An 18,441-nucleotide genomic window follows, 5' to 3' on the forward strand; every position below is an offset into this window, starting at 1 on the left:
ATGCCCCAACAGACAAGTTTGAGACAGTCGGAGAAAGTGCAGAGTGAAGGCGGGTGTGGTGTGGGCGCAAGACGTGACAGTTGTCGCGCGCCCCCTGAATACCAACGGCCGCCGCTCCTGCAATTGTGTACAGCCCCCGGCCTCGGACTGATTTGGGTGCCCTGCCTGCGACCATATGTGCACTCCAATTTGCATTCGCGTTTTTTTCTGAACAACCACCGCTAAGCCAAACACACACTTAGTGAATGGAGAAGAGGGATGGTGTCCCCATGTCTCACGAGCAAAAAATCGTCAGTGCAACGAAAAGTTGAGCTGAACTGGACTACAAATTTGAAAAAGAAATGAAAATTTTGAATACCCTTTCCTTTTCCTGTGATCCTGATTATTTTTACAGGGTGCTGTAATTAATTAGAGGGTGAACCAATAGGTGGCACCCACAATTTAATTAGTAGAAATCTGTAATACCTGCTCCTGATATCTACCTTCAAAATCCCGCATATCTTTGCGATTTCAAATGTAGAAAAAACTTTTGCGTTTCTAATTCCTAATAAAACGTTTTAGGCATTTTTTTCCTTTTAATAAAAGGGGGGGGGGAGGTGGGAGTACGACGCCCTCTTTGTGAAAACAAAATTATTAATTATACAGAAATTTGTAATTTTAATAAGGCCTCTTTTTTTAATTTTAAAATCTTGCAATTTTTTCTGAACAACCAACGCTAGGTCAAACAAACAATTCGCATGAAGGAAAGAATGGAGAGAGCAAAAAATGGCGCACTGGAGCGAAAAGTTTTGCAGAAGGTGCCCTGGACAACAAATTTGGAAATGTGAAGGCGATCCAAATTAATCCTAATATCTTTCTGCGTTCCTGTGATCCTGATTATTAAACTTTGCAGGTTGCTGTAATTACAGGCTTAACCAATAGATGGCACTCACAATTTAATCCACAGAAATCTGTAATACCTCTTTCTGATCCCTCAAAATCTTGCATTTTTTGCGATTTAAACTTAGAATACTTCCCTGCATCTCTGTATTCCTAATAAAATGTTTTAAATAAAATTTTACCCTTTAAAATCTGGAAAATTTTTCTATCAAAAGTTTTTACTCCACCTCAAGGGCCGTTGGGTAGAATTACAAAGCCCTTTGCGTGATACTTATTCTTTAACTCTAATATCAATTCTAGTATTAGGATCACAGGAATACAAAAGGATAATTCGGAAAGCAAATAGTGATTCCGTTAGATGGCATTTATACAGGTTTCTGTAATACCGAGCTTAAAAATTTACATCTCCTCGCGTTCATATGATCCTAATACCAAATCCTGATTTTCAAATTTTGTAATTTTTAACAGAAAAGAGGTCTTTCGAATTTTTAGCGGGAAATTTAAATTTCCTGCTTGAAGTTCAAAACATCTCTTCGCCTTCCTATGATCCTGATACCAAATCTCAATTTTAAAATTTTGTAATTTTTAATAGAAAATTTTTCGCTTTGAATTTCTCTTATTTTTAGCGGGAAATAAAAATTTCCCGCTTGAAATTTAAAACATCTCTTCGCCTTCCTATGATCCTGATACCAAATCTCGATTTTAAAATTTTGTTAATTTTTAACAGAAAATATTTCCGCTTTGAATTTCTCTTAAAAATTATTCAGTTTATAAATCAGGATTTCGTATCAGGGTCACAGAAACGCAAAGAGGTGTTTCGGATTTTTAGCGGGAAATTTAAATTTCCCGTTTGAAATTCAAAACATCTCTTCGCCTTCCTATGATCCTGATACCAAATCCCGATTTTCAAGTTTTGTAATTTTTAGCAGAAAATTTTTCCGCTTTGAATTTCTCTTAAAAATTTTCAATTTTAAAAATCGGGATTTCGTGTCAGGATCACAGAAACGCAAAGAGGTGTTTCGGATCTTTAGCGGAAAATTTAAATTTCCCGCTGGAAATTCTAAACATCTCTTCGCCTTCCTATGATCCTGATACCAAATCCTGATTTATGAATTTAACAATTTTAACAGATATTATAATAAATCAAAATAAAACAACAATTTTATTGTTCAAAGTGTAATTTATTACCGTCGACAATTAATTAAAAGCACTGTGACAAATCAACCTCCAAACAAACATATAAATTTTCTTGTCCAATGATTGATTCACGCACTAATAACTGCGAATCGTGTTGAGTTTTATTTTTCCCACAACCCAGCACAAGTGTAATGTATGCCGGGTCAGTCCAGTAGACCCGCCGCCATGTGATAAATTAGCAATATGATGGTACAATGGTCCTTGGGTCAAAGTTCGCCAACTCACCTGAAGCCGGCCTTTGTAATGTAATCCGACTACTGGACCTTTCAGCGCGTTTTCCACACAAAGCCTCTTAAAAATAACAAGTCATTTCTCAAAACTCCGTTATACATAATATTGTGGATGCGTCGAGACAAGTGGACCCAGCCCTCTGCGATAAATTTGCGTTTGCTAGAGCCGAGCGCAATTATAGTTTTTAGATGCAGGTAATTAGAGCTGATGTGGGTAGACTAAACAATCTAAACAGTTCATCTGGACATTTTCTTGGCGACGAAGGACTGCAACTGCACCTGGCCAACCTTTTAAACGCTCAGGCTTTGATCTCCGACATTGGCTGTCTATAATTTTTGGCCAATTTGGCCGCACACTAAATTTCGGTGTTATAAACTCCATTAAATTGCTCGCCCAATTTTTTTATTACTATTTAAGGTCGCCAGGAGCCACGGTAACCGTACCTCAAAGGGGAGTGAAACACCATTTCAATTGTCGACACTTTTATTCAACTAATGAACGATGTACAAAATAAAATAGAGGAATGTCTGGCAGTTGAGATGATTTTTCGTAAAACTAAATCACAACAAAAGTTTTGATCTTTACAAAATAATTAGGAATGTTTTTGTATCACATGAAAATTAAGGTAATAACGGACGCGAAACGGATGTAAGTACTTACATGTAACACACAACCGGTTAATAATATGCTGCTCCAATAAAAAATTAACACTTTCAAGTGTTAAATTGGCCGGAATGGAAAAAAATCGATGTGTCTACAAGGCAACGGATTTGCTATGAAAATTATAGCAGAACTTTAGCTCTTAAAAGTATCAATAAATATATCTTTACATCTACAATACTTGCTATAAAATAGACCCAGCTAGCGGTATAGTTTTGCTATAATATTCCGAATTCCACATTGTACTTTATCTTTAGAAGCTTGAACGTTCGAAGTTATTGCCGCTTAAATATTTAGCCACATAGTTTAGTTGTGAAAATACTTATAACTACAACCACATACATAATAAAAATTTTGTCAATAACTGAGTCACGATGAGTATTCTAATACTTTCAAGTGCAAATAAATAGAGAGGAAAGTTGGCTGTAAAGTGGCAAGTTTTCCCGAAAATTGTCACGACTTTTCCTTGGTGCATAATACTTGTAAAAAATAGACGGCAACTGAATAAATTACTAAAAATTGCACAGAGTTCCTTAAAACAAACAACATCAATCAGGTAAAAAAATACGTGGATACTTAAAATTAACTAATTAAATCACAATGACCTATTCAGACTACACTCTCTGACTTGTAGGATACTTGAGTAACGATTGTTACGTTTTGATCTGATTCGCTATCAGATGAACATTTCTCGTTGGGGCGCTTGAGGGCGGCGGCTTTCGCCCGATCCGGGTTCGATTCAAGTGTGGAGCTTTTGCTGGACGGTGAGACTGAGTATTCGGAGGTGTCGCCTTCGTCGGAGCCGTTCAGCTGCTGCTTCTGGTGGAAATTCAGGCTGGATTTGGTACGGTTCGAGCGGCGGACGGGGTAGATGGGGCGTCGCGCCGAGCTAAAAAAAATACAAACATTGTACAAATTATTTTGTGATAATAAATTTGCTATTTTACGACGATTGTGTTTGATTTACATACCTCAGCTTTAGTAAGTCTTTTCCAAGCTTACTGTCAAGCATAACAAACAATAAGAATTAAAAAGTGTTTCACCGAACCAAAAATAAAAATAAAAACACAGGGACGCATCTAGACACAATGTTACATGGCTTACATGAGACAGAAAGATAAATTGGGAATGTTCTTTTTTTCGGACTAATCCGGTGATTATTGATTACTCACAAAAATTTAGTTAGATCACTAACAACTCAGTTAGGAAAACAATTGTTTAGGGAAAATACAATACATTTTTGTATTTCTCGAAAATACTCGTTTGGGATTAAAAATGCTGATTTTTTCTTTTGACTTTAAAGAATGACGAAAAAAGGCTCTAAAAACGAAATGCTGATAAATGCCAAATTATTCGAATTCGAAAGCATTACCAACAATTTCAGTAGTAAAAGATCTTAGAGTTTTTTGGGATAATAAATTAAGAATCATTTAACCATCACTATGAAAATGTTCTCTCAAAAGCTAATAAACTTCTTGGTTGTATTAAGAGATACGGGAAAGATCTTAAAAATATTTTAACACTATAAACTTTGTTTGCTACACTTGTTCTCTCTATATTACACTAAGGTTGCATTTTATTTATTTTATTTATTTAACTTTCGTCCACAGTTATAAACAATTACGCTCACAATTTAAGCTATTTAGGTTTGGCAAAGTTGGAAACTTGAACAATTTACCTTTCAATTTGTTTTATTTTTACTGTTCTCAACAATTTCATTGATGCTCCTGATATTCTTAATTTAGTAAAATTTTGTGTTCCTAATTATTTTGTACGTAAAATCTCCTTTTATATTGATACTCCTACATCTAATATTTCCTTGCTATGCCTTTCCTTTATTTATGTAATCATTATGGTAATAGTATAGATTTTTCTACAAATATCTCTTGTGTTTTATTTAAACGTTATGTAAAAAAATATTCTAAATTGTTAAATCATGTTGTAATTACATAAATGTATTTGTATTTAATACTTATTCAAATTATTTATTTTAAGTCGACATTTATTCGGTTGTACCTTATTCATGACCCAAAATATTATCGTTGTTAATTTTTTCTCGCATGACGGCTCAACGAACTGATTGGTCGTTCATAAATTTTAAATTCAATTTAATTCAACCTCTTGTTGCCTAATAAGCCGAAAATTAAAAAAAAATAATTTGTCCGGTTTTTCTTCAAATTAACCCTCAGAATCACTACAAAATGCAGTTTTTTCGTAACATTATGGTAAATTGTTCTGAGAATTTCTATTTCAAGATGAAAATTACATTATTTTACCGATTTCAAAAATTATGACACTTTTTCCATTCAAAAACGAAATTATTTCGTAAAATTCCATCAAACATAAGTCGAAAAATCATCGAATTAGAATTAATAAAAATTTATAAGAGAATCAATCATAAATAATTTGGGATGTTGTGGCTGAGACAATAGATGGCTGCGAATTATTTTACTCAGTTTTCATAAATTTTTTTTTGTTTCACGCTTTTAAATTTCATATCTTGCGATATTTTTGCAAACTATATCAAAAAACCACTCAATTAGGATTGGTCAAAAATAAGCTGAAAAATCCCTACATTTGATTGAAAATAGCGAAACTTTTCGGATGGAAAAGTTATTTTATTTGAGATTTTTCGCAAAATTTGAGTAAATTTGAGTCGAAATTTTATTATTTTGCCTTTTTCTAGCGTTGAAAAATTCAACTATTTTACGAGATTGGGACAAAAATAAACGAAACAGTGGTGTAAAGTAGTGTTGTTTTTCAGTATGGCCCCCAATTATTCACAACATTTCATCAAAAATTATTTTAATTATTTTATGTATTATTTGTTTTAACATATTGTTCAAATCATATTTAGAAATTATTATTTTAAAAATAATCTCCTTTATTTTTATTTACCATCAACTTGAAGATTATTATAGATTTATCTTTTTTTTTCACTCAGTTAACACAGTCCTTTACGCGCTTTACCTTTGATCTGGCTTTATTTAGTAGTGAGATCAATAAATTGTTCTTATTTTTTTATCCTTAGATATATGTTTTGGATCGATAAGTTCACAATCCTGTTGTAGCATCAAATATTTGTTAGCAACATAACTATGTATGTAGTTATTACATTTGAAAACAAAAAGTAGGTACCTATAAAAAATTTAATTTTCGTTTTTAATTTTAAATAAACAAAAATGTATCAACTGGCGCATATAATTAAAAGTTCAAGTGATGAATTCTGTCTCATTCCTGTAATAAATTACAAAATTACGAACCTGACACGTGACAACCTTTGATTACGGCCAATAAAACATTACACAACGATAATTTGATTTACTTACAAGAATCAATAATTTAATTTTGGTAAACATCCTTTGAAAAATACGTCACACAAACTTTGACGTACAAACATACAAAATTTCTGATCAAGATGGCTCTTGACTTTGAAAATATAGTGGTAACATTGAGACAATTTCACATTTTCTCCATATTTTTTATTTTTTATTTTCTATTCAGTCGTAGAAAGTTCTTTTTTTAATTTATAAAAATCACATCGTCAGTTTATCAGCATTAGTACTTATTTATCTTTTTGTGCATGTTTGTGATATCAATAAACAATACGAATATTTCCGCTTAAAAATAACAATGAATCTTGATAAAATTATTGATTCGATAACGTTAGTTATTGTTGGTTTGACAAAAAAAATCCTGTTATGGAATTGGTTTAAACTAGTTTTGTTTATTGTCTTTGCAAACCAAATGTTTTTCTAGCCACAAGTGTCTTTTCAATTGTTTTAAGTAGGTAACAGTAATATTCAACTGAAGTTTGAAAAATGAAGAATTTTTTTTACATATTTCACGTTCAAGATCATTTTTCGTAATAAATTTCCTTTCAATTTTTTTCTTAATCGACAAACGGCAACCAGTTGCTATTTTTAAGTGCGCCAAAATAACCGACAATTCCCCTGCATGTAAAAAGCTTTTATGAAGTTGTTCGTAGATTAAAATTTGACTTTAACACCGACATTCCCTTTACAACAATAGATCAACTTCTTTGATCAATTTGCCAAGTATCTAAATAACTTGTAGAGATTATCACTTTTATACTAAGCGTCCCCATTTCGTAGAACAAAGCCGAGAAATAAATGGACTACAATCACGTTCAGTGGCAAATTTACGACGCCGACTCACGACTTGTAAATTTTAATTACCTCTTTCTCCACAACGTGTTATTGTAGACTTCGCCTTCTTCATCGGTAAAACTGTCATTGCACGCATCTTCGGTGCTGTCTTGTGCACTGCAAGCGCAGTTTTTCCGCAAGACGTCCAAGTCGGTGACGTTGCCATTTTCGGCCGAATTTTGTATATCAGTGAAGATGTTGCCGTTTTTCAACGCCGAAACTTTGCGGCCGAGCGTTTCGAGATTGTCTTCGTCGCTGAATTCCCTTCGGGTGGCGTCGTTCTGATTGAGAGTGTCCTCCTGGTCGTAAATGAGCGACTCCGAGTGGCGTCGGCTGAACACCTCAACCTCTGTAACAACAAAATTTATGCTCAACAAACAGCAAAGCAAGGAGTGCTGCATGAATTGCAAATGTGGAAAAAAAATTTTTTTTCTTATTTTTTCTTCAAAAGGGTTAAAAACAACTATTATCAAATGTAAATAATTACAATTTGTAAAAATATTTTGAAAACTTCTAAACCCGGTTGGTAATACATGCTGAATTCGTAGATAATGTAAGAATTTCTGGAAAATAATATTCCAAATATTTTGTTGATAATTATTTAAGGATACAGTGCGAAAATATTAATTTTTAGAATTGGTCAACTTTGTTTTTAAAAGTTTTATTACATAAACAATACTAAAGAATGATTCAAAAAAAGTCTAACCAAAACTATAATAGAATTTTGAAAAAATGTAGAGTAGAACCCAAAATAGAATTGTAGAATGTAAACAATGTAGAAGTGCTTATAAAAGAATTTAGAGTACCTAGGTCTACAAAATAATTCTAAAGAAAAACCTAAAGAAGTATTTATAAAAGAATTTAAAGATGTATTTATAACATAATCTAAAAAAGAGTCCAGAATTTAGTTCCACAGAGCGGCTTTAGAAAATTATTAGAGAAAGAACCAAAGATCCCATTACAACTTTACTAAAAAGTACAGAAAGTGCGAAAGAATAATCTGGATGAATTGATAATGAAACTATAGAAAAAATTTGAAAAGACGCAAATTACAATTTGTAAAAATGTACCTAATAGTGTTTACAAAATAATATAAAAAACTATTAAATAATTGTAAAAAGCAAAAATTTGTAAAATAATCTTAATAAAACTCCAAATTTGGGACCTAGAAACAGCTTTAGAAGAGAATCAGAGAAGAATCATTAAAAAACCAGATAAGAGTAAACAAACAATGCTAACAAATAATCTGGACGAATTTGAAGTAAAACTAGAGAATAATTCTGAAGATATGCAGAGTAGAATCTAAAAGAGAATTTGGAAAATGTAAAAAAGTGTTTACAAAAGAGTTTTGAATACAAGCTACAAAATAATAGTATAACGGAAGAATTAGAGAAGAATTTATAAAATAATCTAAAAATCACTTACCAAGGTCTACAAAATAATTCTAAAGAGAAACCTAAAGAAGTATTTACACAAGAATCTAAAGATGTATTTATAACTTAATCTAAAAAAGATTCCAGAATTCAGTTCTACAGAGCGGCTTTAGAAAAGCAACAGAGAAAGATCCAAAGATCCCATTACAACGTTAGTAAAGACTACAGAAAGTGCGATAGAATAATCTAGATGAATTGATAATGAAACTATTGAAAAAATTTGAAAAGACGCAAATTAAAATTTGTAAAAAATGTACCTAATAGTGTTTACAAAATAATAAAAAAAACTATAAAATAATTGTAAAAAGCAAAAATTTATCTTAATAAAACTCCAAATTTGGGACCTAGAAACAGCTTTAGAAGAGGATCAGAGAAGAATCATTAAAAAAAAAACTAAATAAGAGTAAAGAAACAATGCTAACAAGTAATCTGGAAGAATTTTATTTAAACTAGAGAATAATTTTGAAGATATGCAGAGTAGAATCTAAAAGAGAATTTAGAAAATGTAAAAAAGTGTTTACAAAAGATTTTTGAATACAAGCTACAAAATAATTGTATAACGGAAGAACTAGAGAAGAATTTCTTTTTTCTTAGGAAAAACCAGAGAAGAATCTTTAAAAAAATCAAGAGAAGAGTACAAAAACAATGCTAAAAAATTGGAAGAATTCTAAATGAAACTAGAGAAAGATTTTGAAAAGAGACAGAATAGAAACTAATATAGAATTTAGGAAATGTAGAATAAGTGCTTACAAAATAATTTTATAAAAAATTTAAAGAAGAATTCATAAAAGTATCTAAAGATGGGTTTATAAATAATCCAAGGAAGGGTTTAGATTTCAGATTTAGAAACGCCTTTAAAAAAATCGTAGAGTATCGTAAGAAAACTATAAAACTATTGGGGGATTTTCAAACGAAGCAGAGTGGAATTTAAGAGATTTTGGAGAATATAGAAAAATGTAGAAGTGTTGATAAAAGAATTTTCAATAGAGATTATAAAATAATCTAAAGTGTCCGGAATTTAGAACAGAATTTGATATTTATCTTACGATAAATCTAAAAACGAGTACAAAAAGACGCCTATTTTGTAGTAAACTGCTAGGACTGTTAGGCATTGTTATAGCAAAAACCAATAGAATTGCTGGATTTGCAATTTTAATGTGTGTTAAATTAAAACAGCCCTTAAAAAAGTCATAAAATAAGCCGCCCCAAACAATAAAATAAAATAAGATTAAAGAAAGTACATATTTTAGAAAATTTAATAAGAATAGAAGCCAATAGAGAATTTACAGAACGTAAAAAATACAAAAAAGTGTTTATAAAATAATTTTAGTAGAGTCTAGAAAATAATTTATTGTAAAGACATTAGTCAACTTTGTTTTCAGAATTTCAGAAGTTTTTTTTACAGAAACGAAGAATAATCTAGAAAAGTTTTATCCGAAACTATAATAGAATTTTGAAAAAGAGCAAAGTAGAAGCTAAAGTATTCAGAATTTCAAATGTAGAAACGGCTTTAGAGGCTAATCAGAAAATACATTTAAGAGACGTCTAAAAAACAGTACAGAAGCAATAATGCGAAAGATAATCTGGAAGAGTTCTAAACGAAACTAGAGAATAATTTTGAAAACAGAAGAGAGAACTAATGTAGTTATTTTATTTACGTTTACGGCGTTTTTTATTTTTTGCTTTTTACTTTTTTATATAAAAAAATTGTTTCTAACCTGTGTCATGGCTATCGCTCACATATCTCAACTGCACATTCCCATTGCACCCTTCGTCATCCGACTCGGCCTTCAACTCATGAAGAACAACCCTCTGAGGCACCCTCTTCGATGTAATGCACACCGGAAGATCAAAACTCGGACTAAGCTCAGTCTCACTCAAATCCATCGAATCCGTCTGAGTCTCCGCATCCACAACACTCGAACTCCGGTTGGAACTTTTCGAATTGCGAGGCGACCCGGAATTGGTCCGGTAGTGTCTCTTCCGGAACTTTTGACTCGACTGGGTCACCGATTCCGGATTATTAGTGGCGGTGTTCAGTTTGGCAAAAAGCGGGGCTTTCACTGGAGTCTACAAAAAAACAACAATAAAAAAATTCAAACACACTTTACACGTACAGTTTGGGGGCTGTCGGGGCTCGTGAGACTGCACTCGGGGCTCGTAGGCGTCGTGCTGTGATTGCTTCGCCTCCGTTCCATTTTGCGGACAAAGGGGTTGATCAAACGGCGATTTTTCTGAATATCGCGCTTGCGCCCCCCTTGCCTGTTATATTGTTCAACTTGCTGCAAAACAGCCGATAACTCAAGGTACAACTGGTGCACTTTTTCCAGCTTCCGGTCGTACAGTTCCCGAATATCGCGAACGTGTTTAATCTCATTCTCGCGTTTTTTGATCAACTGTTCTTCCTTCAGTTGGAATTCAATGCGGTGTTTCTGCAACTGGGCCTTAAACTGCGTTATCTGGGACTTGATCTCTTCCTTCCAGCTCTCCTGAGTTTGGAAGAACTGATTATCCTCGTATTTACCCAAAATCTGGAACAAAAATTAATTTTCTCAACCAAAGTTTGGCGTAATAATTACCTCAACCGAGGCAATTTGTAAATGGTTCAGGATTAGTTTGAACGAGGGCCGTTCTTTGGGGTTGAGTTTCCAGCACATTTCCATGATGAGTCGGAACCCATCTGGGCAGGTTTTCGGGATGGGAGGTCTCAGTTTCCCACAACCGACCATGTACATGATGGCGCTTTGTTCCATCCCATCGTATGGGACTTCACACGTGAGTAATTCCCATAAAACGACACCAAACGACCAAATGTCGACTTTTTCCGAACATTCCAACTCTTTAATGGCTTCGGGGGCCATCCAAGCGACGGTTCCAGCAAAACTCATTTTTTCGCTAACTCCACTCCAAGTCCGTGAAGTACCAAAATCGCTAATCTTGATCACTTCTTCTTCCCCAATTAAAACACTAAAACAACATTTTGTGTTCACGTAACAAAAACAATAGGAAAAAATTACTTGGGACTTTTCAAATCTCGGTGAATAATCTTCTGTGAGTGAAGATAATGCATTCCGCTTGTTATTTGTTTGGCCCAGGAAACCACTCGGTTGATTGTGACAACATTCTTCTGGTTTTTGAGTAAGTTGAAGAGAGGCCCATATGGACAATACTCCATTATAATACTGAGGCAAGGAAGTTGAGTGCATACTCCTTTAAACTTAACAATGTTAGGGTGATTCAACTTTTTCAAATTCCTAATATCGGTCTCTTTGATGTCGTACACTTTTTTAACAGCCACTTTTTGGTTGTTCAACATTCCGGAAAAAACGGTCCCTTGACCACCCGAACCCAAATAGGTCAAATCAGTGATTTGTTCAAACGGAATTTCCCAATCATCTAACAAAAATCGCATTATTTTTTTAAATAATTTCGCTACAAATTTTTACCTTGATGACTGTTTTTAATCTCGCTGACTGCCCCTTTGCCAATGATCGACAAAACGGGCCGCAGACACCCAAAAATCCCGGTCATCCAGCCCTTGTTCAGATCGTAAGGGGCTGGTTGGGGGGTGTCGGGAGAGCTGTCTTGTTGGGGCTGGGGGATGGTTGTTGCAACCATCGTTGGTTCGCTCGCACTTTTGTGGAGGCTGAAGTTGTTCAACTCATTTTGTAACCGAACGACACTGGAAGGAAAAGGGATGGTTTGACATTAAAAAATGGCATGAGGGTGGATGCATGTTTGAGGGCATTAAACTGAAAGATGACTAGTCGTGCGTGAAAAATGGTGGTGCACCTGCACTAATGGGGGATTTTTATTAACATGGTGATAAGATCGGAAATTAAAAATAAATAAAAAGTAAATTATTTCGGGTAATTTTCGATTTTGATCAGTTGCAAATAATAAATGATCAGTATTTAATTCATTTTTGAACAGTTAAAAATTTAAATGACAAGTAAACCACGCACAGTATTTTATTAAAATTTGCCCAGTGAAAAAATTGTACATCCAAAGCATCTAATTTCAGTTTGCACAGTTTAAATAATAAACGCTTAGTAGCTAGCTTGCAGAAAAGAAAACATACCCCTCGAACAATTTATTGCAATTATTATTTTTACTGTGTATTTATTATTATTTTACTGTGCATTTATTATTTTACTGTGTATTTAATATTTTTACTGTGCATTTATTATCTTTACTGTGCATTTATTAATTTTACTGTGCATTTATTATTTTTACTGCGCATTTATTATTATTTTACTGTGTATTTATTATTATTATACTGTACAATTATTGTTTTTATTGTGCATTTATTATTTTACTGTGCACTTATTATTTTTACTGTACATTTATTATTATTTTACTGTGCATTTAATTTGTACCCAATTGTTTCTCGTAGTTCTTTCTGGTCTCTTTGTTGGTTCAAACATTGGTGGACACGGGTCAAAGCGAATCTCTCATTGTATATGCACAGTATCTAATTTCAGTTTGCACAGTTTAAATAATAAACGCTCATTAGCTAGCTTGCAGGAAAGAAAACATACCCCTCGAACGATTAAACTCGAAAACGTAAAACTCGAAATGTAGAATTCTACACTCTCTAGTTTTGAGATGCTATTATTTACTGTGCATTTATTATTATTTTACTGTGCATTTATTATTTTACTGTGCATTTATTATTTTTACTGTGCATTTATTATTTTTACTGTGCATTTATTATTTTACTCTGCAATTATTATTTTTATTGTGCATTTATTATTTTACTATGCATTTTTTATTTTTACTTGTGAATTTATTATTATTTTACTGTGCATTTATTATTATTTTACTATGCATTTACTGTGCATTTATTATTTTACTCTGCAATTATTATTTTTATTGTGCATTTATTATTTTTACTGATCAAAAATACTTGTCGTTTCAATAAAATACTGTACATTTAATTTGTACCCAATTGTTTCTCGTAGTTCTTTCAGGTCTCTTTGTTGGTTCAAACATTGGTGGCCTTGGACACGGGTCAAAGCGAATCTTTCATTTAAGACAGTTAACTTTCCGGTTTAGTGATTTTTACATTTTATACTGTTTATGAGATAATTATGTATTTTGTTGATAAACACAAGCGATGCAGAAATATTCCTCTTCCACGTCAATTAATGTATCGTCACGTATCACCCCCTATTTACTATTTGCCCGTCAAAACCCTTTATTTACACTCCTCTTCACAATTATGTAATTTATCACTCGTTAAAATAACTTGCAAATGTTATCTCGCCACTGCAGATTCTTGCATGTGTACATAATTTTGCAATCAGGTGACACATTTTTCATAAATGGTAGTCAAACCGCATTTTTTGCATTGTTTGGCCAGAGATTTGCTAACAAAAACGTGGCAAAGTAATCGAAGTTTAGATTAATTAAGCAAAATTCATTGTTTCCCGCTGATGATAAAAACATTCCTCGGTTAGAAGAAAAAAAATAATTATAGAGTGGTGCACCATGACCCTCCCATACACTGCTCCCAAGTGTGATAATAGCAATATTAATAAATGTGACAGATCTGCCCGATAAGCGCACATAAGCCGATTTCGTGATAAAATTGTAGCGCGTAAAATAAACAAAAACTTTACCATTCTTGAAGGGTGACCGAATCGCCCCACTTAACAGGGAGAGGACTGGTCAAAATCTGGTCGAGAATTTCCTTAAAACGTGTAACTGGTATTGGATAATTCATATTACGCATTTTCACAAGGCTTCATTTGCGACTACACTGGCTTATCACTCGCTAGAGATAAGGGCTATTGGATTTATAGCGCAAGTCAATCTAGTGTTAATGCCAAAATTGGACTTTGGATGATAAAAACACACAACAAAATGAAAAGATATTTCTCGAATTTTTTTATCCCGATAACCGGATTATCTAAAATTGGACAAACCTGTTGGTGAGATTGTTGCACCCATCTTTACGTGTTATGACATGGGACATAACACTCAGATCGTCTCTGATTGATGGAGAATAGGGAGGAGGGATGGTCTCCCGCTCCAAGGTTCCAACAGGAGTATGCATCATCTATCTGGAAAAAAATTGTATGCAATTCGGGTAAACGCAGACAGGAGGGTGTTGTATGTTAATGAAGGGCAAGCTGGTTTACGAGGGTGAGTGGACAAAGGGTGGGCAAGTGTCCGACAAACACGCTACAGAAGGGAAAAATTCCAATGAAAATATTTTTCTCTTTGAGCATAGTTGAGTTGTTGTCTTAAACATCTTTGCAAGTGAAAATACTTATCTTATCGCAAGCGAAATTATAAACTACTACAACAATTATTTTCCATGTTTTGCAGCTGCTAGAATTACACAACAACGTCTCAAAATATTTTCAATAATTATAATCCTGAACGAGAATCCTCCAAAAATGTTTGAGATAAGATCGTTTGTCCTTAAAGAACAATAAATATTGTAGTAAGTTCAATTCATAAATAGAAAGCGACCAATGAACTAATTACAAGGCCGTCTAAATTTCGTTATATTTTGTTGAATTTAGTTGTTGGATTGCATCGGATTGCAAATAATGTTTATTTCGGTTTGAGAGCAATTATTTTTCTTTTGTTTCAACAGTTCGAGGAACTAAATAAATATTCAATGTCTTTGGCTTAGGTTTTTTTAAGTTTCTAAATGTTTAACGACTAAACGTATCACATAAAATAACCGGATAACATCTATCGTATAAAAAGTAGCAAAATAACATAAACAAGTAGAACACATTTAAAAGCATGTCCAGATACAGTTGGAAATGATAAGTTTTGCCTTTTTTTTTCAAAATCAAGGCCTAAAATCACTAAATTTTAAGCGGAAGATGATATGTTTATTACCTTTTTTTAAGCATAATTTGAGGTGCAAAATTTTGCAAAACTGACAAAAAAAAATGGGTCGAAAAAGGCATTATTTTTGCCCTTTATTGTCTAATTAATATTAACACGTTATCCATCTAAATTCACAATTATTTTGTCAAAAATTACACAAGATGTTGCCGAAACTGGTTATTTTTGCTTGCCTTTTTGAGTTAAAATTCAGATTTTTCGCAATATTTTGTAAAAAATTCAACGCTAAATCAATAAATTAGTTCAAAATTGGTATAATTATCCCTTTTTCAAGCGTGTGATCATCCAGAAATGCAATTATAATAAACTATTTTGACAAATTTCGTCCGTTTAAATCCTGTGAATTACTCATATGAAGTAATTTTTTTTGTGATAACAATTTCTTACAGTTGGTGGTATTTTCCGAATGAATTTCATTATTTTTAGTCCTGTTTTTAGTTACCATAAGTTAAAAATTGTTGAAGTTTGTTTTAACTTTATTTTTTCCTCATTATTAATAGTAATAATTCTTTATTAATTTCGCTCCAATAGTTTCATGTTAGATTTTTATTGGAATTTTGTGAATAGAACGATTCAAAATAACCTTTATTAACGGAACGAAAACCATCGAATAATCAGCCAAAGTAAACAAGTCAATAAAAAGAGTCCTTTTGTTTTCATTCCTTTTTTTTACAAAAGCACATGTGTTCTGTGTTGCATCAGTTTACATAATCACCTTCAGGTAGAACTACCTGAAATACACCTGATTCGTTGCTTAAAGAATCCAAACCCAGACACTTGTTTCTACAATCTATTTTTTTTTTTGGGAAATAATTTTAACGGAGATTAAAACACTCAGTCAAAAATAAATAAATCGATTTTTGCATTTATTGTAAACCAGAATTGAAGTAGGTTTCATTATCAAGTTATTATTTTGCTTGCGTCATAAAAATGCACCAAACCTCTGCCAAGTCGAGATTGATTAAATTCTTACTTGTTTATCACCAAAACAACTTTGTAAAAATATTTGATTTATTCGTAGTAGATTATCAGAAGTGAATAATTAGACACCTGTGTTCCTATAATATTTAAAACGAGCGAATTATATCACTTTGAAAGCAAGAAAGGAAAGCTTTCTTTATATCTGTAATCAATTTATCTTGACATTTCTTTATAAATTAGGTTGTTATAAAGAGAAAGACGAATTATATGGAGTTGGAAAAGTGTAAACAAGAGAAATTCGGTAAATTGGACAACGACAAAATTATCTCAAAATTTTTGATCGCGCACGGGATCAATCGAAGCATATCAGATTCCAAGAAAAGTTAGATAATGAAAAATCATTCCAAAACCACTTGGCTTAATTTTGGGGCAAAAATAAGAGAAAAACCCCTTTTTTTCCACCGTTTGGATCGATGCTCCGGTGACTCCCTCAGACGCAAATTTCCGGGGAAAACAATGTGACTCCACCACATTTTTGCCAATCAATAACAAAAACATTCCTCGGTTACTCACCTGGTGGGAGTCTAATAATCACCAACAAAGTCCCATATCACAAGCAAAGAATAATTTCACCTACACTGGCACCGACCATGGACCCAACTGAAACCATGGCACGGCATGTCCACACGTAATTCAAACCCAGGTAAAATGGTAAAATGGCCACCCACAGACACAAAGACCCACAAAACACCCAAATATATTACATCCCTTGATTTTCACGCACCACCATCGCAAAAATACGGCATACTACGATATTCCCGTTATCTGTGGACGGCGTTTGATTCTCTGATAAAATCCCCTCCTCGACAATCGAGTGAAGGGGAAATCAGGCAACAAAGACAGCCGGGGCCCCCATGAACGTTGGAAAGAGACGGAACAGTCAGGTAACAAGTCTGTACACGTCATAGGTAGCGACCATGGGTTTTGGCGCCCATGGTATTGTCTGCTTTCTATTGTACACTAATGCCACCACCACCAAGGGGCCCGGAATGGACGCGCAGGTAGAAGCTTAAGACACAGGTGCAGGAGGAAACTCTTCGAAATTATTTCGGGGATTTCTGGTAACAAGTGGGCCCACTTACCCATTTATTCCGGTGGTCCTGGGCTTTGATCAACTCTATTATATCACAATTAAAATACCGTAATCACCGGAATCGGTAGTAATATCAAGCGTTTACGCGCCATTTTGCGACCGGAATAAATGCCTGGAGAATAGTTTCAGCATTGATTTTTCCAGGGGCGTGCGTTATCCTGTGATGCAATAAGGAACTTTGACATTTAGAGTAATGAATGTTTCCGAGAAAAGCTCGGAGAAATTCGCGGAACTCGAGACGCAATTTTGGCTTGGAGATCTCGCAAATAAATTTGTTCCAGTTTTCTCGTATTTATTTGGAAAATTTTGCGAAGGATAATTAGACAATCTTGGAAATAAATTTGTCTCCGGAAAAAATATAAAAAATCGATACTTCCTCTATTTGATATTTAAATTACTTTCCCTATCTATTGTTTGTCTTGAATTCAGTTCATCACTTTGTTTTGCAATGGTGTGACGCTTTAAATAAGACGTCATCGTCAAAGATATGAGTCTTATCAATTTATTGCACGAAATACCTACTCGTTTGCATTAAATCATTTGTTTGTACGCCAATTGCTTAAAATGAGGAAAATTAAACATCTGAAGCTTATTATTTGTTTGGAATGTTTAATGGCGTACATTTTCGCCGTTCTGATTAAAAACTGATTTATTGTTTTCGCTTCAGAGAGGTTTATGAGGCGCAATAAGGGTGGTTGTAAATGTCTGTCGCTTAAAATTCTTGAAGTAGTTTATGGCTTTGGCTATGTTTTAGCTAAATGGTGGAGTAAATAATAGTCAAAACCTCGGTCAAACTTTTTGGGTCAAAACCATTAAAATTACCAGATTCCGGGCCGCCCGGAATTTTTTTGCACATTTTTGAAAGCTATTACGTACCAATTTAAGAATTTAAAAAAAAACGTATATTTGTGCTTTATTCGAGCCC

The 18,441-nt window shown here is 33.4% G+C and overlaps 1 protein-coding gene across 4 annotated transcripts; it reads right to left on the reverse strand.

Annotated features, from left to right (window-relative positions):
- Positions 1-2,772: 2,772 nt before the first annotated feature.
- Positions 2,773-17,649, reverse strand: wnd (wallenda). 4 transcript variants are annotated; one of them, XM_015978035.2, is made up of 10 exons: positions 17,506-17,649; positions 14,500-14,637; positions 12,016-12,251; positions 11,587-11,965; positions 11,149-11,536; positions 10,687-11,100; positions 10,288-10,639; positions 7,167-7,485; positions 3,939-3,968; positions 2,773-3,856 (listed from the first exon to the last, which is right to left on the reverse strand). In XM_015978035.2, the coding sequence occupies exons 2-10, from the start codon at positions 14,631-14,633 to the stop codon at positions 3,577-3,579; spliced, it is 2,532 nt and encodes an 843-aa protein (XP_015833521.1). In that variant the 5' UTR covers positions 14,634-14,637; positions 17,506-17,649; the 3' UTR covers positions 2,773-3,576. The 4 variants fall into 4 exon arrangements, with proteins under 4 accessions (XP_015833521.1, XP_015833520.1, XP_972619.2 ...); XM_015978034.2 differs by lacking the exon at positions 17,506-17,649 and adding an exon at positions 16,937-17,387; XM_967526.4 differs by lacking the exons at positions 3,939-3,968; positions 17,506-17,649 and adding an exon at positions 16,937-17,375.
- Positions 17,650-18,441: the final 792 nt, after the last annotated feature.

This window comes from Tribolium castaneum, chromosome 1 (assembly GCF_031307605.1).
Source record: "Tribolium castaneum strain GA2 chromosome 1, icTriCast1.1, whole genome shotgun sequence".
NCBI classification, from domain to species: Eukaryota; Metazoa; Arthropoda; class Insecta; order Coleoptera; family Tenebrionidae; genus Tribolium; species Tribolium castaneum.